We start from the raw sequence: 23,293 nt of genomic DNA on the forward strand, positions 1-23,293 counted from the left end.
AGCAGTGTACTTCATTGATCTGCCTGTTCTGCTCCTCACTCTGTCTCTGGTGAATCCTCTCACTCCCCCCACCCCACCCCCGTACCTCTGGCCTGTACCCCAGTTCTGTATTCATAAATAAATAAATCTTTAAAAAAAATTGGTAAAATATCAGCTGAAGAGCTTTCTCTCACCGTGCTTCTCAGTCCCCAAGAAGCACCAAACACCTGAAAACTGAACTTCAGGTAAGGGTAGCATGGCCCCACTCTACTCGCTCTGCGGGACCTTCCTTTCTGCTTCCTGCCCTGTAAGATGGGTCGGCTGCACCAGCCTGAAAGTGAAGGCACTTCTGGTGGGGGCTGGGAGTGGTGGGGAGGAGAGGTGTGAGGCCACCGGTAGGGAGCAGTCCCATTGTGGTCCATTTCTGACACTCCATTCCCACTCGCCAAGCTGGGCGAAGCCCGCCACTCTCTCTTTAATAAACCCCACCCCTTCGGCGGGAAGCTTGGTAAACCCGGCACTGCGGGTCACGCTAACACCGCAGATTAGAGACCGCGTGGTCATTTGGCAGATTTGCCGTAGGAAGCAGAGGGCCTTTGGGGGTGGGGACGGTAAGCAACGGCAGTCCTAGGCTAGTCTCCACCCAAGGTCAAGGCGCCCGCCCGCCCGGCAGCAAACCGCAAGGACGTCTCTCCGAAGCCCCGCCCCTCGAGGGGGCCCGAAATCGCTCTTTCGCCAGAGTCTGGCTACGTTCTCTTTAAGGCGTTCGGGAAAGTCACCCGGTTGGTGGATGGCCAAGGAGGCGCGGTGTATTTTGTCCCTGGCGGGCCTCCGTGGGCCGAGCCGGGCGCGAGGGCGGGGCAGGGGAGCGGCAGTGGGGTCAAAGGCTACAGCGCACACCACGTGGGCCGGAGGCTCCGTCCTTCCCGCAGCGGCCGCGGCGCGCAGGGCACTTGGGTTAGTGGCGCGGCGGGCGGCGCGGACAGCCGAGCCGGACGCCCGCTCCCGCCGCCATGGTCATCAAAACGGACGAGTTACCGGCGGCCGCCCCGGCCGACAGCGCTCGGGAGCCCAGCTCTCAGGCCGGTGGCAAAGGGCGGCCAGGCGCGGCCGGTGAGCGGGGCCGAGACCAGCGGGCAGCCGGGTGGGGAAGCTGGACCGGGTGGAGTGGGCGGACGGGTGGATCCGGGATTGCGCCGGGACCGCCGCGTTTCCTCCACGCCGGGCCCGGTTGCATCTCGCCGAGACCTGCACCGGGCCACCCCCGCCCTGAAGGTCACCTTCACTGTCGCCCCCGGTTGCGGCCCGGGCTTCGCACATGGGGTCCCCGGTACGGTAGTGGCAGCGGGCAGCGGCTGCGGGCACACGCGCGCCGGATCTAGGGAACACGTGCGCGCACACAGTTTCGGGGTGCGCTGTCGCCGCAGACGGATGGAGTCGACGGCCCCACCCCCTCAGCGCCCGGCTTGGGGAGCTCTCGGACCGGGGTCCCTGACACTTGCTTAGTCAGTTACCCTGCGTGTCAGGCTCGCGGGTAGTTTTCCCTGTGCACAAGTCTGCGGTCCTGAGAGTAAGGCTCAACTTGGGACTTGCAGGTTTAGTCCGTGGCAAGAGTGTGAGTTAGGGGGTGCATTGTGAGGGGGTTCTCCGTTTTACTCCCAGAGGTTGACCTCGGATCTTCAGACTCCCGGCTCTGCTGGGTGTTGGCCTAGTCCGCAGACCTAGGGGTCTGTCTTTTGTATAAGGGCAAAGCCAAACTCCTTGGCAGGAGGAGGTGTTTGTGCTAGAACTTGATCATTAACCCGCCTTATTGCGAAAAGTGGGTCAGCCCAGAGTTGCTGTTTTAAGGCAAAGGTCATCAGTGTGGAGTCGGCTCCCCAGCTCTCCCCCAGTGGGGCTGTGTGGCAGCGGCTGTAGGAGTGGCTGCAGCTTTTCTCCAGTGAGGGCTGTGTCTCCATTTTTCCTGGGCTTCCTCTCTTCCCTCCATTCCTTCTACCTCCATTCCTTCTATCACTGCTTGTACTTACTGCCTTGGGACTGGAAGCCCCTTCCCAGCCCCTCATTTATCATCTCCAAATCTTACTCTGCCCCAGAGCTAGGCTGTGGTCGCCCCCTGCCTTGGTGGTCATGAGAGTGCAGAACTGTCCATGTCTCCCACTTCACAACTTTCCGTAACAGGAATATGTTCTTTTTATTTCCCATCCCAGTTTCTCCAGTGAGTCAGGATAGGAACAGCATGAGGTAGGTGCTCTGTTGCCCATCACGATAGGGTTACCTTGCAGGGAATAAGTGCTGTGGCAGCTATGTTGATTGCCCCGACAAGGCCAAGGTTTGGGCAGAAGGACAGATGCTGATGACTCTGGCCAGGCTGTGCACTGATGTGGCCCTCAATCAGTAAGGGAGCACACCAGATAAGAGGAGGTCCGGGCTGACTGAGTTTCTCTCCAGCTAACAGACATAAGAAGATGAAGTGACTTGTCCAAGGTCATGCGGTGATTTAGTTGTTGAGAGGAACATTTGAACTTCCAGCTAACGGTCAAGTCTGTCCCACCCTGTCCTAAAGGAAGTTGGGGCAGGCATGTTGGTTTGGCTCATATACTGAGAAGGTGGAGGCTGAGGGGAGTCTCTGGAGGATCTCTGAGGGTGTAAGTGAAACCTTCTCAGCTGTGTGCTCAGAGGCTATATCTGGGTCGGGCAAGGGCCACACAGCTGTTGATTTTGGGGAAACTGGGTGCCTTTGACTCCTTACTCACCCGGAAATTAGTATAGACAGCCAGGACTTAAATCAGAACCAGCCTGTGTCTGTTCAAAGAAGGAGGGGGCCTTAATGGAGAACCCCAGCAGATTCTCAACCATTCTGATCTCAGAACTCAGCTCTTGAAGGCTCTCTAATCTATTTGAGGAAATGATCAAGACCTTTTAGAGGGAAGGGAGAAAGCAAGGGTCAGTTACCTTCTTGGGAATAAAGTTGCTTTTAGGGGTTAAGAGAACAGGCAGGTTTTTCAAGTTCATGGTAGTGAGTTCCTTCTGCCTAGGGGAGGGTTCCTTGAATTTGAGGCCCAGAGGGGAGGAAGACTGGCAGACTGGGGAGGAGCTTGGGGGACTAAGAAACTCCCCAACAGGGTCCCAAAGGTTTCTCTTGGTAGGAAGGAAGACCAACTCAAGGAATGCTGGACCCTGTAGGTCCCTTCTGGCCTAGAGGATAGGGAGGAGGCAAAGAGGTGCCCTCCTCCTTGGGGTCTTACCTAGGCTGCCATTTGCCCTAACTGCCTTCCCTTGAAGTCCTGGACGCCTGTGATGGGGTAGAGTATCTTTTAGGCCTTTATTTCCTGCTGTGGGACCTTGCCTGGGGCGGGGCCTGCCTTGGCACCTTCTACTGAATGAGGCACACAAAGGTCTTCCTATGGTACAATTTTCTTTTCTTTTTTTTTTAATATTTATTTATGCATACAGAACTGGGGTACAGGCCAGAGGTGCACGGACAGTGAGAGGCTTCACTAGAGACAGTGTGGGGAGCAGAGCAGGCAGATCAATGAGGTACACTGTTGAGGGGAGCAGTGGGCGAGTCCGGAGAGGTCTGCTGCGCCATGTGGATCACCTCCAGGGCGGGGATTGAACTCGCACTGAGGCAGCTGCGGCCAGCTTGCAGCACTGTGTCCTAATCTGTTGCGCCAACGGATTCTTTTCTATCTGCTTTTGCTGCCCATGGGGCCCCTGTGCAAAATTTCTTCATTTTGGTCCGGCCAATGAAGACTAGCGCGTGTGCAGTGTTATTTGGGGAACCCATTTTCATTCTGTGGAGGACCACCTTTCCCCTCCCTACGACCCAGGTCCTCAGAGCTCCTGGTATATGAGGGAAGTGCCAACACGGGTGTTGAGAGGGGGGTGGGCGGGCTCCCATGGCTGGGGACAGGTTTGCCTCTTGGATTGAGATTTGCAGCCTGGAGGGGGAAGGGGGTACTGTTTGCCCCTGGGTTCTGTAGCCCGGGGGAGTGGCACTCAGGCATGGGCTGGGGCATCTGATGAACCTGTTTATTTCCTTGACCTGGCTTAGTTTCTGTGGCCACATAACTGTGGGAAACTTGCTTACTAGCATTCTAGAACTTTAGTTTCTTCAAGTGAGGTCAGCTGGTTGGGTTGATTGAGGAACCTGCCTTTGGCTAGGTCAAATGAATGAGCATTGACTGGCAACCAGAATGGAGGGGGCCATGCATACTATCAGGTCATGGCCAAAGAGTATGTCTGGGGAGGAGAGCAGGCTAAGCGGGCCTCTGCCTGGCCCTGACCCTTCATTCCATGTGATCTCTGTATGAGTGCTGGAACTGTTGGTGGGGCTAGGGAGAGGCTGATGGGCCTGCTGGGGAGGAGGACAGGGTTGGAGGGGAGAGGGCCTGGAGTGAGCCTTGCTCCCTACCCCCACCCTGGTTAGTATGGATGCCAGAGCAGCCCTGACTGGGCCCTGGCAACAAGTCAGAGGCCCTGCGAAGGCGCCCTGGCGAGGCTGGGCATGTTTCTTTTCCACAGCCGAACGGCCTTCGGCCTCTTGCTGCCAGCTCTGTTTTCCCCAGGGGAGAGACTTGGTTTTCTCCTGGCAGCACAGGGGCTGCTGGGAAGGGAAGCTGGAGCCTGCCAGCTTCTTGGTGGAGCTGGAGGCCTGGGGCATGGATGCAGTTGTCCTCTGGGAGCCTGGAGGCCCATCCCCCACCCCTACCAGAACCAGTGACTCTCAGGAAGGGGAGAGCTGCCAGGTCACCTGCAGGGGGCAGCATGAGCCAGAGGCCCAAGTCTTCTACTTGCCCCAGGAGGCAGGCTGGCTGTTCAGTGTCTGCAACTAGTGGACAGGGGTGGCCAGCTCATGGCCTGGGCCCGGGTCTGCACCAGCTGTTGCCGGCTGCTGGCTGAAGCGGTTCTGCCCGCTCCCACTGGGGTTGAGGCAGAAGAGAGGACCCCCTTGCTGGGCTCTGCCTCTGCCAGCCAGTGCCCAGGGCCGTCAGTCCTGAGGGTCCCAGGTACCCCAAACTCTGGGTCTTCCTGCCCCCTTAATGACTTCAGCAGCAGTGACCCCCTTTTTGGGGAGTCTGGGGAGCTGGATCCAAGTGCTGGTGGTAGCTCCACCCGGGGTCCTGAAGCCACCAAGGCCTCCTGGCCCGCAGCCGTCCTTCCGGCCGACCTTGAGCAGGATGCGAGGCAGGGGGAGTGTGCCCTTCCTGGGGCCGCCCCAGCAGGCCTGGCCCCACTGAAACCCGAAGCCAACCGGAGCTCCAGCCCAGGGCCGACCAGCTGCATGGGGGTAAGCGTAGTGGCGGAGAGCGGAACAAGGGACACTGGCAGTGCTAGGCCTGAGCCTGAGAGCCGGCCGCCGCGCTGCCATGGCAGTCTTGAGACTTCAGAGCCCAGGAGAGAACAGCAGCCAGCTGCACCAGGTGGGCTGTAGGGGAGTGAGAGCCCGATGGCCAGCCTCCTTTTGGAGACCACTTGGTCTTAAATGACAGGGCGTCCTTCAGCTTCCCTTGGAGGAAGCAAGAGTGGGAGAAGGTGGAGGGTGGATTGTCCTGGGGGAATGGAGACCAGGAAAACCTGCTGCGTTCCTTGGAGTCTGAGAGGGAATTGGAGACCCCGTGGGGAGGAGCCTGTACAAAGTGACTTCTGGGTTGGGTCAGGGAACTGTGTTCCCCCTCGCTCGGTCTCTTGTCCCTGCCCCCTGGACTCCAGGGAGTCCGAGTGCAGGCTGCTTGCCTGGGTCAGGGTCTCTGACCATAAATCTGCTATTCTGTAAGGGGAGAGCCCCTTCCTGCTCCTCCCCTCACGTCACGGGCTTGCCAACTAGCAACCTTTTCTCAAGGATCCGGTGGGGGAAGCGCCTCCTCGTATCTGTCATCCTTGTTGCCGTTTGAAAACTGACCTTTTCCTTGCCCTCCTGTCCAGACTGCTTAGCACAGAATTGGCCACATTCTGCCTTTGGGCCTGGTTGCTCATTTCTAGGGACTTAGGTCGCTCTGACTTGGTCAGTAGGTCTCTGGAAGGAGAAATCCTCCCTCGTATGTCCTTGTGGTTCTGAGTTTCACTTCGGGTTTGGAGAGGTGTGCCTGGCACGGGCATGGGCTTGAGGACAATCTGGGCAGCTCCAAGGTGGGCCACCCTTGCCTCCTGCCCCTGGGCAAGGCTCTGGGTTTTTCTGGGCCTCAGACATCCTTATTTGGGCAAAGGTGGGGAGGACTGTATCTGAACTCCTGGCTGTCCTGTTTATCACTAAGTTAAGAGGGACACGGGGAGAGTGACTGACTTCTCTCAGAGTCCAGGCCTGTCCTCCTGTGCTGGGCTGGGCTTATCTCCTGGCCTTAGGCTGCTGCTCCTCCTTTCTTGTGGCTCTGTAGAAATGTATCCTATCCCCACACCTAACAGCAACTGGGTGTAGAAGCAGTGCTGGGGTCTAGAGGACTGGTCTGGTGAGTTCATAGGTCAGAACTCCAAGACCAGCAAAGAGCCGGTTTGGTTGCCAAGGCAGAACCTGCGTGCAAAACAGGCCTCCAGGCAGGGCTGTATCTGGTGGGTTCCTGTGAGGAGAACCTCTGTTCCCAGAGGCAGGGAAGGGACTCTCCTTTGCCCCACTTAGTGCCTGGACAGAAGGGAAGGTTAGCTACCTGCCCCCCTTCTCTCTGCGCAGCGTATGAGTTGGGTGCTGTTCACAAATACTGAACTCAACTATGTGTTTGCATAATTCATGAATTCAGTGCTTTTCTGTTGAGTGCAGGCAATACAGACGGAGGAACGTAGGGTGCTGGCGTGCATGGCTGTCAGTGCAGCAGAACACGTGCTCCAGTAGGTGGTCACTGTGTCTCTGGGGGACCGTGGGGAGGTCACAGTTCTGTCAGGGGTCGTTGGACAGACTTTAAAGAGGACTTACTTCACGTAGGCCTTGGTGGCTGAGCAGGAGTTTGCCTTGTGGGATACCATGAATAGAAGGGAACATGGGGACGGCGTAAACAAGCCTATCAGAGGAAGGGAGATGTATGACCTGTCAGACTGCCAAGTAGTTTGGTATAGCTAGGCCTTGACAGGAGGCTGGACTTTAGGCAGGTGCCTCAGTGTTTGGCCTGAGAAGCGCCTATCTTGTGAGCACTGGGCAATATTAGGAAGGTTCCAAAAGGTTCACTTGAAATAGGGGGAATATCCCACAACAGGGCTGTGGCTGTAGAGGCCAGGTTGCACGCACAGTTTGGAGACTAAGTTAGGTGACTAGGAGTGGGGGCAGCAGTCACAGAGCAGGGGCTGGTTTGTAGAGAAAGGTGAATTCCATCCCAACGAGATGAGTCTTTGGGGGATGCCTTAGGGGTGGCCACATACTTAATTTGAGGCCACGATTGCCTGTGTGTGCTGTGGGGGTGGGAGGGCATTTAAAACCATAGGGGAGGGGGAGGTAACAGTGAGGAGAGGCTGGGACCCGGCACACCAATAGCTTGGACTCCCCTGCAAGAAGGTGGGGCTGGAGCAGGAGGAACAAGAGAATTGATGTCTGTCAGGGCTGAGGAGGAGGAAGTGAGTAGGCAGGGTGTTGCTGAGTAGCCAGATCCTCAAGGCCAGAGCAGACCTTTGGGTTTGGCCTTAGGGTGGTGTTGGTGCCTTAGGGGACAGTGGTGTGCTCAGGTGGCAGCCAGACTGTCAGGCTGAGGGGTGGGTGGAAAGGGAGGGCCCAGGATGTTGAAGGGAGAATGTAGTAGCCTGTGGGTGGCAGGGGTGAGCGAAATTTTGTGCCCAGGTTGAGGAGGTACTGTAGTATCCATGGTAGGGCCTCAGGAGGACATGCAGGTGCCATTCTGAAGGGCATGTGCCTGCCCAGGTGGGTGAGATGGAAAGCCCCATCCAACAAGCTAGGTTCGTCTGACTCAGCCCCTTGCCACCCCCAGAGCTGCCGTCAGTCATGCTACTTAATGGGGACGGCCCGGAGAGTCTGAAGAAGGAAGACGGAGCTGCTGAGGTGCCCCGGGAAAATGGACTGGATGAGGCGGAGCCAGGGGAGGAGACCACTGGGCAGGAAGTCATTGTCATTCAGGACACCGGCTTTTCTGTGAAGATCCTGGCACCGGGTATTGAGCCTTTCTCCCTCCAGGTACGATGGGGCAGGGATGGGGGAAAAGCCAAGGCTGCTTGTTCATCCTGGCTCCATGTTAAGAGGGAAGAAAACTGAGGGTCCTGGGCCTTGCCTAGGTCACTCAGCTAGTGTGGTGGACATGGAAGTCCAGGTTCATGTCATTGCCCCACTGCTAGGGAACAGATTCCAGCTGGGTGTGCCAGCCCTGTTTGAGGAGAGGCATACAAGCAGCTTGATAGAATTGGGGTCCCAGGAACCCCCAGCTTTCTGCTCTGTAAGTCACCTCTGTCTGGCCCTGGTTTTACCATCTGCCTGAGAGGAGGGTAGTATTGGATGGTCTCCAACTTAGAGAGAGATCTTCAGTTGGGTAACTCATTGGGGAACCACAAAGTCCTTCTTATGTTCTTTGTGCCCACTGACCTGGACCCCAGAGTACCCTTCTGGAAGGGGGAAGCTCTTTGGGAACTTTAGCAGTGGGCGAGAGAGGAGGCGAGTTTGTTATTCATTTCCCCATTCTTAATCTCCCACTGCTGTGCGTGGGACTCTTGGTCTGCATAATAGTTTAGGCCCAAGGGCATCAGTGCCAGACTGTGTCCTCCCACAGACGTGTATACTCTGCACAAACATACAGGTCGCGCTGGGGCTCTATGAGGTCTCTCATAGCACCTGGGACTTAAAAGCCAAAAATTGGGACTTTAATTCTAGAGACCCAGATATTTTGGGCTGGAGAAAGCAGTGTGTCCTGGCTCCTCCCGTATGGCTTCTCACCCGCTGGTCGGGACCTTCTTCCTGGCAGGTTTCCCCCCAGGAGATGGTGCAGGAAATCCATCAGGTACTCATGGACCGGGAGGACACTTGTCACCGCACCTGCTTCTCGCTGCACCTGGATGGCAACATGCTGGACCACTTCTCAGAGCTCCGCAGTGTGGAGGGGCTACAGGAGGGCTCAGTGCTGCGTGTGGTGGAAGGTTGGTCTGGAGGCAGGGCTGTGCCTGGAGCACTCCCTCCCTGGAGCAGAGGTCTGCTCTTAGGCTACTATGTGCACACCCTCCAGTGTTGTGGGTTAAATGTCAGTCATGATTTAAATAAATAACAACAGTATTCAGCAAGAGCTTGAGATCAGTCCAAATTCTGTAGAGCTAAAAGCTAATCTAATAAGGAAGCTAGTTTCATAACTCTCGGGGCGGCGGGGAGGTTAGACGCAGTCTGGGGCTGTGGACTGTTGGGTGAGAAGTTGCTCAGTTCCAGACAAGCTCAGTTAAGACCAAGTGTAGGGAAAAATCTGTAACCCGTTGTGCCCAAACTTAGTTGATCCCAGAGCCTCTTACCTACATCAAAAGATGCCCAATTAAAATTCTTCAAAGCGGCCCTCCCTGGTGGCGCAGCGGGTTAAAGCACAGCACAAAGAAGCTAAAGCCACTTCCGCATGAGTTCGATCCCCGCCTGCCCTGGAGGTGACCCACATGGCGAGGCAGACCTCTCCTGGCCCGCCCGCTGCTCCCCTCAGCAGTGTACTTCATCGATCTGCCTGTTCTGCTCCCCCACTGTCTCTGGTGAATCCTCTCACCCTCCGCATCTCTGGCCTGTACCCCAGTTCTGTATGAATAAATAAATGAATCTTTAAAAAAAAAAAAATTCTTCAAAGCAATATTGGGGGCAGTGTTGTAGATTGGGGGCCTGGGAATCCACGCTGCCCCTGAGCAAGGGCTGCTCTGGAAGAGGACTCAAGCTAAGAGCCAGCGGCTCTGCCAGCCGGCTTCCCTGGGAGACTTGTGACAGAGGCTTCCCGAGGCCTGTGTCCAATTTTATTTAAAGATTTATGTTATTTATTTATGCATGCAAGAGCTAGGGTGTAGGCCAGAGGTATGAGGTGAGGAGGGGCAGGAGAGGATTCACCAGAGACAGAATGGGGAGCAGAATAGGCGGGTTGACTGCCTAGGGGAATGAGGCAGGAGAGGTCTGCCGCACCATGTGGGTCAGCTCCCTGGCTAGGATTCTAACTCTTGCGGCAGTGGCTGTGAATAGCTTCGTAGTGCTGAGACTTAACCCCTTGTGCCACCATGGAGGCCCCTGTGTACATTTAAAAAATATATATTTATGCATACAGGAGCTGGGGTACAGGCTAGAGCTGTGGGGTGTGAGAGAATTCACCAGAGACAGAGTGGGGAGCAGAACAGGCTGATGGACACTGTTGAGGGGAGCAGCGGGCGGGTCAGGAGAGGTCTGCCGCACCATGTGGGTTACTTCTCTGGCCTGGGATTGAGCTCGGGCTGTAGTGGCTGCGAGAGCTTCATAGTGCTGTACTTTAACCAGTTGTACCACCAGTGAGGGCCCCGTGTGTACATTTTTAGAGGTGTTTGCCAACATTTTGGCAAAAAGTTCTTTGTAAACAGGATGCTTTCAAAGCAGACGGATGTGTATATTGCAACCAGCACTCCAGTTTGTGTGTCTTGTACTGGAATTTGCCTATAGTTAAAAATTAAGATCTGCCATGGTAGTGCCATGGCAAACTTACCTATGCTGGGAAGTCATCTGGGGTTCAGAGCCCTGCTAACACCAGCCCCTTCCCCCTAACTCAGAGCCGTACACAGTGCGAGAGGCCCGCATCCACGTGCGCCACGTCCGAGACCTGCTCAAGAGCTTGGACCCATCAGATGCCTTCAATGGCGTTGACTGCAACTCCTTGTCTTTCCTGAGTGTCTTCACTGACGGTGACCTGGGAGGTACAGGATGCTCCAGGGCTGGGGCTGGGACAGGGGGCGTGGAGCAAGGAGATCGAGCGCTAGTGAGGGGGCTGAGGGCCAGGCCTCCGTCTGGTCGGGGCGGGGGGTGCACACAGGGAGACGGTTGCTCCAGTGACTGCGCTGACCAGTGGCTTTGGGTCTCTCAGACAGCGGGAAGCGGAAGAAGGGCTTGGAGATGGATCCCATCGACTGCACACCACCTGAGTACATCCTTCCAGGGAGCCGGGAGCGGCCTTTATGCCCCCTGCAGCCCCAGAACCGTGACTGGAAGGTGGGATTCTGGAGTCGAGCTGGGAGCAGGTCTGGTGGGGTAGGGAGGGGTCTGCCGCTTCGGGAGGCCTGGCCGCTCACACTTGGCAACTCTTGCAGCCACTACAGTGCCTGAAAGTACTCACCATGAGTGGCTGGAACCCACCTCCAGGGAACCGCAAGATGCACGGGGACCTCATGTACCTGTTTGTGATCACCGCTGAGGACCGGCAAGTCAGCATCACGGCTTCCACACGGGGCTTTTACTTGAACCAGTGAGTTCCCGTGTGAGTCTGCTCCAGGGGCCGCCGGGCTGGGCTTGGGACACCCTGTGCAGCCACACCCTCTTCCTTCAGGTCCACAGCGTATCACTTCAACCCCAAGCCTGCCAGCCCCCGCTTCCTCAGCCATTCCCTGGTGGAGCTGCTCAACCAGATCAGCACGACCTTCAAAAAAAACTTTGCTGTGCTGCAGAAGAAAAGGTAGCTAGTTCCTTTGCCTGTATTTGTCCCTGCCTGGTGTCACCCCCTGGGGGATGGGATGAACTGGCCAGCCTGCATGCCCGTGCTTCTACCCTAAAAAGCTGTGTCCTCAGCCACCAGCGCCCCAGAGCCTCAGAGAGCTCTCTGCCAGGGCCTGAGACACCTGTTTGTTTCTGTTGGCTGATGAGACGCTGGAGCAGGTGGGACCTCAAAGGAGAAGGTTTCCAGGGCAGCCCCCGGGCTTGGCGGCTGCAATTCTCTCTCCTGACGTAGGGTCCAGCGCCACCCATTCGAGAGGATCGCCACCCCGTTCCAGGTGTACAGCTGGACGGCCCCCCAAGCGGAGCATGCCATGGACTGCGTGCGTGCAGAGGACGCCTACACCTCGCGGCTGGGCTACGAGGAGCACATTCCTGGACAGGTGCCTGCGGCCTGGGCCCGCCCCCCCTTGGCACCTTCCTTCTGCTCCTTTGGGAGGGGCGCGCTGGGCCAGGTTCCCTGTGCCTCCCTGGAAGCTCTGTCTGTGTCTGGTTCATTTGGGGGTGCGGAGGACTGTCCATGGGGAGGTGCAGGGAGGGCCTTCCTGGAACAGGTTGTAGGGCACAGGCTGAGCTGGTGTCTCCTCCTTGGTCCCACTGCAGACGCGGGACTGGAATGAGGAGCTGCAGACGACAAGGGAGCTGCCCCGAAAGAACCTGCCAGAACGTCTGCTTCGAGAAAGAGCCATATTCAAGGTCAGTCAGGGTGCCAGCAGGTATCTTGCTTGCCCCTCCCATCTCCTGGAGGACTACCCCAGTTCCTTATTCTGCCCCTCCGAGACTTGGAGTCCAGGGGAAGGGGAGGGAACTGCCTCCCAATGTGGTGTGGACTGAATGACAGTCTCCCACCCTCCACAGACTGCTGGGGGGCCCTTGCTTAGGCACGCATGTCCTGCCATGATGAGTATTTTTTTTTTTTTAAGATTTATTTATTAGGCCCTCCCTGGTGGCTTAACAGGTTGGAGCTCAGCTCTGTGAAGCTATCCGCAGCCACTGCAGCACGAGTTTGATCCCCAGCCAGGGAGCTGACCACATGGCCCAGCAGACCTCTCCTGTCTCACCTGCTGTTCCCCTCAGCAGTGTGTTCTAGTAGTTCTGCCTCTTTTGCTCCCCACTCTGTCTCTGGTGAAGCCTCTCACACCCACCCACCACTGTATCCCAGTTCTTGTATGCATAAATAAATAAATATTCTTTAAAATGTTTATTTACTTGTGCACATAAGAGCTGGGGTACAAGCCAGAGATGCAGGGGGTGAGAGGACTCTCTAGAGACAGAGCGGGGAGCAGAACAGGCAGATTGACGAAGTCCACTGCTGAGGGAGCAGCGGGCGGGTCAGCAGAGGTCTGCCGCGCCATGTGGGTCAGCTCCCTGGTGGGGATCAAACTCAGGCCATGGCAGTGACAGCACTGAGATTTAACTCCTACCCACCAGAGGCAGCCCCTGTGATTAGTACTTAGACTGAAAGGAAAAAATTGTGCTTTCAGAAAATGTGTTTAAGATACATAATCTTGTCACTTAGATATTATGGTAAAATAGGGTCTAAATGTCTTTAATGCTAGGAAGCAGAAGAGGGTCTTCATAGACAGTATCTTCTGTACTCTGTACAAGGCAGCACTGTTCATAGACAAGAAAACTGGCCTGGAGCGCCAGGTTCACCTGGTGCAGAGTTGGTGGATCCCAGATCCGCTCCAGTCTCGTACACCTCGTTAACTAAGCTCTCCTATCTCTGAGTTTGTAAGTTTTGAGGTGTTTTGTTTTTGAGTTTCCTGCCCTTTTCCAAATGTGCGAGCACTGCGCCCAGGACCCTCTAGCCAGAGCAGCGCTTGCCGGGTGAGCCTGGCCAGCTGCTCACCCTCCCCCTCGGCCCTCCCAGGTGCACAGCGACTTCACGGCCGCAGCCACGCGGGGGGCCATGGCCGTCATCGATGGCAACGTGATGGCCATCAACCCCAGCGAGGAGACCAAGATGCAGATGTTCATCTGGAACAATATCTTCTTCAGCTTGGGCTTTGATGTCCGTGACCACTACAAGGACTTTGGTGGCGACGTGGCGGCCTACGTGGCGCCCACCAACGACCTGAATGGCGTGCGCACGTACAACGCCGTGGACGTGGAGGGGCTGTACACCCTGGGCACTGTGGTGGTGGATTACCGTGGCTACCGGGTCACCGCGCAGTCCATCATCCCGGGCATCCTGGAGCGGGACCAGGAGCAGAGCGTCATCTATGGCTCCATTGACTTTGGCAAGACGGTGGTGACGCACCCACGGTACCTGGAGCTGCTGGAGCGCACGAGCCGGCCCCTCAAGATCCTGCGCCATCGGGTGCTCAACGACCGCGACGAGGAGGTGGAGCTCTGCTCCTCCGTGGAGTGCAAGGGCATCATCGGCAACGACGGGCGCCACTACATCCTGGACCTGCTGCGCACCTTCCCGCCTGACCTCAACTTCCTGCCCGTGCCCGGGGAGACGCTGCCTGAGGAGTGCACCCGCGCCGGCTTCCCCCGCACCCACCGGCACAAGCTCTGCTGCCTGCGCCAGGAGCTGGTGGACGCCTTCGTGGAGCACCGGTGAGGAGCCGGCCGTCGGAGGGGCCCGGGCAAGCTGCCCCCAGCCGCGGGGGTCCTGGGGCTGAGGCTTGATGGTAGAGGCCTTGGGAAGGGCAGCCAGCTCTGGCCACGGTCAGTATAGCTGCCTTCCCCCAACCCCTGCATACCTGTCTCCGGCCCTTAGCACCCCTCTAAGAGCTGTGTGCTGGTCACAGACCAGCTGCACCAGTGATTCGATCTTTAAGGGACATGTGCAGAACTGCTCAGTGTTTCTGAATGTCCCAGTGCCAAAAACTTGGAGGAGGGGCAGGGTGTGGCTGCGGTTGGCATTTAGTGCTTAGGAATCAGCCACATCAAATGACCCACACCACAAATATTTCTCCCTCTCAAAATGTCAGTGGGTTCCTGTCTCTCTTGAGAGCCCTGACCTGCAGGCTGAGCCAATCCCCAGGCCCCCAGCTGTCCTCTTTCCACTTGGGGAGGTCTGCTTATTTGCTAGGACCTGCTGCCGCCTGCTGGAGTTGCCACGTGTGTGCACGCGCAAGCCGACACTTGCACACGGGCAGGGAGAGTCCCCAGGCCTGAGTGTGTCCGGCCCCAGGGCACCAGGAGCCAGTCTGGTCCCCGCCGTCAGCAGGAGGTGCCCAGTGGGTGAGACTTGCCGATACATCCCTTTCCTGTCTGTCCTCGGCCACTTTAGGTATCTCCTCTTCATGAAGCTGGCGGCCCTGCAGCTGATGCAGCAGAAAGCCGGCAAGATGGAGACGCTCACCTCACTGGAAAATGGTGAATCTCCTCCCCTGGTATCCAAGCCTGAAGATCCTGCAGGACCTGAGGCAGGAAATGAGGAGGAGGGGAGCAGTGCTAGTGGCCTGGCCAAGGTGAAGGAGCTGGCAGAGACCATCGCCTCGGACGACGGCACAGGTGGGGTTGCTGTGGATGCCGGGGTGCGGCAGTCCTGTGCTGGCAGCTGGTGCCACCTGGGGCGGCTCATGACCCAGCCCAGGAAGAGGCAGGCCGCCCTTTCTAAGAGGAACTGGGGGGAGGCTGGGAGTCGGCCAGCCCTACGCAGTGGTGGGGTCGGGCTGCCTCCCAGCCTGCCGTGTCTCCACAGCAGACCCCCGAAGCCGGGAGGTGATTCGTAACGCGTGCAAGGCAGTGGGCTCCATCAGCAGCACGGCCTTTGACGTCCGCTTCAACCCTGACATCTTTTCTCCAGGCAAGTGTCGGGGAAGGGTAGGCAGAACACCGTGCACTTGGCTCGAGACCCTGTGGGCCCCCCTGACCGCCCACACCTGTCTGCCACCTCCACGCCACTTGCACTTGGCTCAAGCCCATGCTCTTCCTTCTTCAGGGGTTCGCTTCCCGGAGTCCTGCCAGGAGGAAGTTCGGGACCAGAAGCAACTGCTGAAAGATGCTGCTGCCTTCCTGCTCTCCTGCCAGATTCCTGGCTTGGTGAGGGCGGGGAAGCCCGGGAGGGCTGGGCTGAACGGAGGGTGCTGTGATAGGCCTCCCTGCTTCATCCGTTGCCAACCCTAGAAGCTCACAGAACGCCAGCAGGGGTGGTTTCCTTAGGCCTGCTGACCGGCGAGGCAGGTGGGCCGAGTCCTCATCCCCGGTACAGCTGGGGCTGCTGACCCGGAGAGGCCACGGGAGGCTCAGGTGTAGGCTCTGCCCAGCCGCGCTGTCCACCTGGACTGAGGACCTGCGGGGGGCCTCCGCACCCTCCCAGACTTTGTAGCTAGGCTCCGTAGGTGATGGGTCCACTTGCTCCCTACTAAGCGAGCCCTGTGGCCTGGCTGTGCACGTGTCTCAGCGTTTTGAGCCGAGGCTGCCGTGTGACTGCTCTGCTTCCCTGTCCGGGCCTCGGGCTCAGCGCGGGCTGGCTGCAGTTGTGGCCCTTAGTGGCCACCTCTGCTCTCTCCTGCGCAGACAGAGGGGGAGCCAGTGTTCTCTCATTTCATTACCTTGCTCCTTCCTTTCCCGTTGGGTGGGACTTCCAGTCCCGGGTGACTGCTGTCCTGCTTTCTTTTCGGGTAAAGGGCTGGCGACATGCTCTCAAAGTCCTTGCTGCTGCTTTGTCCCCTCCCCCCCTCCTAACTGGAAGCTGGGGTTTTAGTCCACTCCTTCCCTCAAGGCTGTGGGAAAGCATGAGCTTCCCTGGAGAAGACCCAGGGCGGGAGGAGGCAGCAGGCGCAGGCTGGGTGCAGGGGGGTCTGATCTGCTGCGGCCCGCAGGTGAAGGACTGCATAGACCATGCGGTGCTGCCTATGGATGGCGCCACGCTGGCTGAGGTGATGCGCCAGCGAGGCATCAACATGCGTTACCTGGGCAAGGTGCTGGACTTGGTGCTCCGGAGCCCTGCCCGTGACCAGCTGGACCACGTCTACGTGAGTGGCGCCAAGATGGGCCATGAGCTGGGGGCTGGGGGGTGGGGGGTCTGGGATGGAGACCGTGGCCTGATCAAGACTTCCCTCTTTGAATCTACGCAGAAAATTGGCATTGGAGAACTTATCACCCGCTCTGCCAAGCACATCTTCAAGACGTACTTACAGGTAGCAGCCCTTGCTCCCCAGCCTGGGTGGTGTGGTGTTCAGGAAAGGACCCTGCTTGCCGCCCAAGGGCCCTGACTGGTGAAAACCTCCCTCTCAGGGAGTGGAGCTCTCGGGCCTCTCGGCCGCCATCAGCCACTTCCTGAACTGCTTCCTGAGCTCCTACCCCAACCCTGTGGCCCACCTGCCTGCTGATGAGCTGGTGTCTAAGAAGAGGAACAGGAGGAGGAGAAACCGGCCCCCAGGAGCAGCAGATAACACAGCCTGGGCAGTCATGACTCCCCAGGAGCTTTGGAAGAACATTTGCCAGGAGGCTAAGAACTACTTTGACTTTAGCCTCCAGTGGTAAGTGCGGCGGGACTGCGGCAAGCCTAGGGGCTGGGCTCCCAGGGGGCATCTGGTGAGTCAGCCTGAAGTCACAGGGCAGGGGATAGGCCAAGAGGGAGCTGGATGACCACTTGTGTTCAGGAGTGGGCGTGAGGGTTAGCGCGCCCCGACTGGAGGGAGAGAGCGCCTGGGAGGGGGGCCTTCAGGTAAGGAGGCAGCCTTGGAGAGGGGCTGAGCCACGTGCTGGGCCGCTCGGGCTCACCTGCCGCTCCTCCTCTAGTGAGAGTGTGGACCAGGCTGTGGAGACCTACGGCCTACAGAAGATAACGCTGCTGCGGGAGATCTCCCTGAAGACCGGCATACAGGTGGGCCAGTCTCCCCCAGGGCTCAGGTCCAGGGCGGGAGTAAGAAGTGGGGGGTGCTGACGGTTTGAGTCTGGGGCTGAGGCCGCCCGTGGCTGTTGGCACTGTGTTCCCAGATCCTGCTGAAGGAATACAGCTTTGACAGCCGCCACAAGCCTGCCTTCACCGAGGAGGATGTGCTCAACATCTTCCCCGTGGTCAAGCACGTCAACCCCAAGGCCTCGGATGCCTTCCACTTCTTCCAGAGCGGGCAGGCCAAAGTACAGCAGGGTGCGTGGCCAGGTGGGGCTGGTGGGAGGGGGTCCCCTGGCCCGGCCCTGACCTTGCCACCCTTGGGGGTGCCCTGCAGGCTTCCTGAAGGAGGGCTGCGAGCTCATCAATGAGGCCCTGAACCTGTTTAACAACGTGTACGGAGCCATGCACGTGGAGATCTGCGCCTGCTTGCGCCTCCTTGCTCGTCTCCACTACATTATGGGTGACTACGCCGAGGTGGGCCTTGAGCACCCCCTGGGCTGTCAGAAGAGGCCCTGGGGCCTGGCCTGGCACTGGGGGATGGCAATTGAGGGAGCTGGGGCTGTGTTCTTACCCCCTACAACAGCAGGAAGTAGCACTCTAGGACTACTGAATTGGACCCCCTATCAGAAAAGCTTAGAATGCTGCTTACCTCGGGGTCTTGAGGGAGGAGCAGGTAGAGTCCAGGGAGACCCTTGAGAGAGCTCGAGAGCCTGGTGAGCCCGAGACCACAGCAAAGTGATGGCAGGGCAGCCCTCACAAGGACAACGGAAAGTACAGACTCTGGGGCTTAGGGCCTACTTGCTGGTGCCTCCTGGAAGCTTCTGGCAGTATCTCTGCTATTGGCTCTGACCACTATGACCCCTGGCTGGTCATTCCCAGGTTTTGAGACGTTTTCATGGCACAGGTGAGCACTAGGCTCTCCACTCCTCCCTCCCCCCCCCCCCCCCCGTTTTTCTTTGTCTGTGTTTGCATTTGTTTAAATTATCAAGACCTCACTTCTAGCACACTTTTAGATTGGTAGGTAATGTACTTGTTTAGATTTTAAGTGGAAGAAGGCTTAAGATGATGATTTTTTCCCATGATGAAACAGTCTCAAAGCATAGACTTCGTAGTCACAGCAGTTAAATTCTGACCCTTTCTCAGTTGTGCAAAGTGAAAATAGAAAATACAGCTAGAGGTGATGAGGCCGACCGCTGTGGGGGCAGCAGACTTGGTGTGGAGTGGTATCCGCCCTGGACTAACCACCTCTCACCTCTCCCAGGCTTTGAGTAACCAGCAAAAGGCAGTGCTGATGAGCGAGCGAGTGATGGGCATCGAGCACCCCAATACCATCCAGGAATACGTGAGTAGCTGTCGGGCGGGGGGCTGACAGGGCGGCGGGCCTGTGGCCCTGGCCTGACGCGGCTCCTCCACAGATGCACCTGGCCTTGTACTGCTTCGCCAGCAGCCAGCTGTCCACGGCCCTGAGCCTGCTATACCGCGCCCGCTACCTCACACTGCTCGTGTTCGGGGAAGACCACCCTGAGATGGCACTGCTGGATGTGAGTGCTGGGCAGGGAAAGTGGAACCAGCCTCATCCTGTGGCAGTGGGAGCTGACGGGGGCCCTCTCAATTGTCCCCAGAATAACATCGGGCTGGTGCTGCATGGAGTGATGGAGTATGACCTGTCACTGCGCTTCCTAGAGAACGCGCTGGCCGTCAGCACCAAATATCACGGGCCCAAGTCCCTCAAGGTGGCCCTCAGGTGAGGCTGTGCTGGGATGGGGACCTCAGCCCCAGTACAGGATCCCTGGAAGCACTTAGACTCCGGGCAGGCGTGGAGCCAACATTCTGTCTTCCACCTGACACTTGAGAAAATGCCTCTCAACTTCCATCTCTCCTGTGAATCCTGGACTTGTCACTGGGAAGATTTTAGAGCGGGGTCTGGAATAGTTTCCACACCACTGTTAAGGCCCTGCTATCCCAGCGCCGCTCTCCCCACCCCCACGCCTCTCCTTTGCCATGCGTGCTCCTCCTCCTTCCAGCCACCACCTTGTTGCCCGGGTCTACGAGAGCAAAGCTGAGTTCCGGTCAGCGCTGCAGCATGAGAAGGAAGGTTACACCATCTACAAGACCCAGGTGGGCTGTGGAGAAGCTGAGGGGGTGGACCTGGGCCTGTGGGCCTCAGGTGGTCCTGATCCTTCCTTCCTGTGCCACCTCTCACCTCCTGTAGCTGGGCGAGGACCATGAGAAGACGAAGGAGAGCTCTGAGTACCTCAAGTGCCTGACACAGCAGGCTGTGGCCCTGCAGCGCACCATGAATGAGATCTACCGCAATGGCTCTAGTGCCAACATCCCACCTCTCAAGGTATGTCCCAGGTGGAGCTGCCTGGACCCCACAATCCAGCCTCCTGGTACCTGCTCACTGACTCAGCTTCCCGCCCCCTCCCCACCCCCCCAGTTCACAGCCCCCAGCATGGCCAGTGTCTTGGAACAGCTCAACGTCATCAACGGCATCCTCTTCATTCCTCTCAGGTGAGACCCTCTGCACCTGCATTTTATCCCCATCTGTGATGCAGTTTCTTGTGAATCCTTCCAGAAATACTTTATGAGGAATCAAGCAAATGTGTAATCCCCCCTCCTTTTTCCCACAAATTGTAGCAAACCTAGCATGTGGCTATTGTTTTTCATTTAACAGGTTTTGGTGACCTTTCCATGTCACTGTTGAGCAGCAGCTCCCTCCCTTGGCTTCCTGCTGTTGTAGTGCAGACGTGTGCCTTGTATCTGAACCCTGAGGGCTTCAGTGTGGCGCTTATGAAATGCTGCCTTCGTGACCCCGCACTCCTACCCCCACCAGTGTGGGGTGTGGGCTTATCAGCCAGGATACTGTGCTGTGCCCACTGTGAGCCGGCCCTGCGCTGCTCCATTTTCTGCGTCTGGTCTTCTGGACCAGATTTGAACTAGGTGGAAAGACCAAGTGAGAGCAAGGCGGTGTCAGCTCCGACTTGAGCACTTCATGGGCCCTTCTGCTTTGAAGAGGGAGATACTTGTTCAGTACATGTCTCTGACTAAAGCACAGACCTGGTCTTGTCCCAAGTTGAAGCAAAGCTGGTAAGCTGACAGAGGGCCCAGTCCCACGTTGACACCTGTCTTTCATCCCCATTCTTCTGCACAGCCAAAAAGACTTGGAGAATCTGAAAGCTGAGGTGGCGCGGCGACACCAGCTCCAGGAGGCCAGCAAAAACAAGGATAGAGCTGAGGAGCCCATGGCTACTGAGCCTGAGACCGCGGGGGCCCCAGAGGAAGCAGACTCCCTGCCCAGGGCTGCCAAGGACCCATCCCTGAGCTTGCAGGGGTAGAAAAGGAGAGACAGATGGACAGTCAGCTGCCCCATTACCCAGTGATCCAGACTCCAGGAGAAGGGGCACGCCCTGCAGATCGGGAGAGGAAACAAGCCCCCTTCTTCCAAGTTTCCAACCCCAGCCCCACCCCAAAATCCTCCTTGGACCCCGACCTGGCCTGACTGCCCCCCATCCCCAAGAAGTTTTTGCACTGGTACAATGAATATATGATGCAGAGGCCTAATTGAAGACACATGAATGGAGTATGTGGGCACCAATTCCTAACTGGGGGTCAGAAGCCCCCTCAGACCCCCAACCTCAAGCAGGTGTGTGCGAGTGTGTCATGCCCGTGCGTATCTTGAGCCGTCCTTCCTAACTTGTACATAGCCCTGAGTCAGTTCTGAGTGGATGGTGTGCAGGTGAGACTTCTCAGGTCATTTGTATGTTCGACATTATGACTGCCGCTTTTGCTGCCACTACCCTTGGGCTCAACTTGGCTTAAAGTCTAGGTTTTAAGCCAAAAAACGGGCGCTTTCCTGTGTCCTGGGGTGGAGAGCCAGAGCTCTGTGGTATGGCTGAAGATTGGGGTGCACTTTAGCTTTGTGACAAGATGAGAGCTGCAGTTGCTTCACTACTCCGTACTGGGCCTGACTGCAGCTGGGGGAGAGTGGGATTGGCCTTGTTCCCAGCCTCTGCCTGTCTGCCCACTCTTGGACCCAGCAAGATGTGCTGCCTCACCACTCCCTGCACCCCAGCTGGAGATAGCCTTTGGGGGGCTATGGTCTGAATGTATCCTCCCAATTGAACCTGAGCTGCCTAATGCACAGTGGGGGGGGGGGTGTATGTGAGGAGCTAGGGGAACCAGGGTTGTATCATGGATTCTCGGGGGTAAATTACCAGATATAGGAGTAATTGTCACTTGTGGAGCCCAGCTTCCCACCTGGACCTTGCCTCACAAGCACCTTATACAGAGTATCTCTGGGGGTGGAGGTGGTGGGACTGTGTTGAAGGTGGTGGCCCCCACAGGCCTGCTACTCCCTCTCCCCCTGCCTGTGCTGCTTCTGTGCCTGCTGTTGGAGCCCTAATGGGTCTTGGGGGGGCGGGGGGACGTTACCACCCTTGTGAGCAGTAAGGGGATTGTTCCCGGAATGGGGCCTCTGCTTGGGGGCTTTGCGGGGAGCTGCTTATGGGTATGGTCTGTCCAAGCACCTTGTTTCAAAGGGAGTGGGGTTGAGCTAGCAAGTGAAGCATCCCCACAGCTGATCAAGAACTTTTTCTTGTTTTTAAACCATCACGTCTTCATTTCACATTGGAATAAAGTGAGTTTTTGAAACCTGCTGCCCCAGTCTCTCCTGTGTCTTCTGTACCAGTCTCATTTGATTATGAAGTGAGGGCTGTTGCCAGTGCTGCTAGTTAGTAAAGAGTTTAAAACACACGAATGTGTATAGTTTAAATTCAAGGTCAACATTTAAATGGGAGGAAAAGGGGTGGAGTCACAGGTACCCAGTTAGGGTTTACCAATTGTCAGGAGCTGTCCTTATGTAGCTTATTTGTTCACTTAAACTACCAAGTCAAGTAAGGCACACATAATCAGGATGCTTGTTGAGAACAGGCAACTTTCCTCAAGTGGAAAGTGAAGTAGTAAACAAGCAAATCCACTGATTTATATCCTGAGAAGAATGATTTTGTATGGAATGACTTAGTAACTTTGAGTTGCAAGCATGGGCAATGATTCTTACTCCTCATGTCCACTTCTAGTCCATCCCACAAAGGAGTTAGAGAGGTGCTAGAGTAGAGTTCAGACATGGAGCAATCTTCCCTACAATACTAAAAAAGTCAAAACTTGTAACAATTACTTGTAAAATTACTTTTAGCTTTTTTATGCATACAACTGGGTGTAGGCCAGAGGAGTGACGGTGGTGGTGAGAGACAGTGGGGAGAACAGGCAAATTACTGAAATCAACTGAGGGGAGAAGCAAGCAAGATGAAAGTTCTACACCATGTGGGTTACAAACCAGATCAGGCAAAGAGCAAGTGCCTGGTCACCAGCTCACTTTTTCATTAGTTTCAGCCTTTGGTCTGTGACCTAACTTAAGTGGGTATTGTTCATTAAAATACTAGTGTCCACCAACATGGGGTACGTGAAAAAGAGATGTTGAGAATAGGCATGTTTGCATCTCATAGATAGTGATATATTAGGCATTTTTGCTCCACTAGTCTCCACCTTTGTGTGTGTGTAGACCTGGGGTGTAGACAGAAGGGGGGTGCTGAGAGGATTCATCACAGACAGGAAGGAGCATAAAAGGCAGATCTACTGAAATACAGTACACACCTTAAGGACCAGGCAGAGATAACCATGCATAATACTCATTTTAAAAAACACTTTAAAAAGATTCAAGTTCAGACCCCAGCTGTACAGTTCAGGAGTGATTTTTGTCCTTATTTCCTGAATCACTTAGATAAGCAGTTCTCAAATTTCAGAACCTTCATCAGAATCACCTAGGTGTTCAAAAGTTCTGCTGCATCTCACTATGTCAGTGGGTCTGAGCCCAATTAGTGCTAACACGTCCCCAGGTGATGCTGATGGTT

The 23,293-nt window shown here is 56.6% G+C and overlaps 1 protein-coding gene across 1 annotated transcript; it reads left to right on the forward strand.

Moving 5' to 3' along the window:
- Nucleotides 1–895: 895 nt before the first annotated feature.
- On the forward strand, nucleotides 896–22,044 carry CLUH (clustered mitochondria (cluA/CLU1) homolog). Its single transcript, XM_012726462.1, has 26 exons — nucleotides 896–1,092; nucleotides 7,884–8,086; nucleotides 8,865–9,036; nucleotides 10,648–10,791; nucleotides 10,959–11,083; nucleotides 11,182–11,336; nucleotides 11,418–11,543; nucleotides 11,817–11,964; nucleotides 12,185–12,277; nucleotides 13,455–14,149; nucleotides 14,829–15,052; nucleotides 15,243–15,347; nucleotides 15,483–15,583; nucleotides 16,366–16,518; nucleotides 16,621–16,683; nucleotides 16,781–17,025; nucleotides 17,288–17,372; nucleotides 17,486–17,639; nucleotides 17,719–17,858; nucleotides 18,646–18,726; nucleotides 18,800–18,925; nucleotides 19,007–19,128; nucleotides 19,409–19,502; nucleotides 19,597–19,731; nucleotides 19,825–19,898; nucleotides 20,539–22,044. The coding sequence occupies exons 1-26, from the start codon at nucleotides 993–995 to the stop codon at nucleotides 20,720–20,722; spliced, it is 4,047 nt and encodes a 1,348-aa protein (XP_012581916.1). The 5' UTR covers nucleotides 896–992; the 3' UTR covers nucleotides 20,723–22,044.
- Nucleotides 22,045–23,293: the final 1,249 nt, after the last annotated feature.

This window comes from Condylura cristata, unplaced genomic scaffold, assembly GCF_000260355.1.
Source record: "Condylura cristata isolate star-nosed mole 26May11 unplaced genomic scaffold, ConCri1.0 scaffold00017, whole genome shotgun sequence".
Classification (NCBI taxonomy): Eukaryota; Metazoa; Chordata; class Mammalia; order Eulipotyphla; family Talpidae; genus Condylura; species Condylura cristata.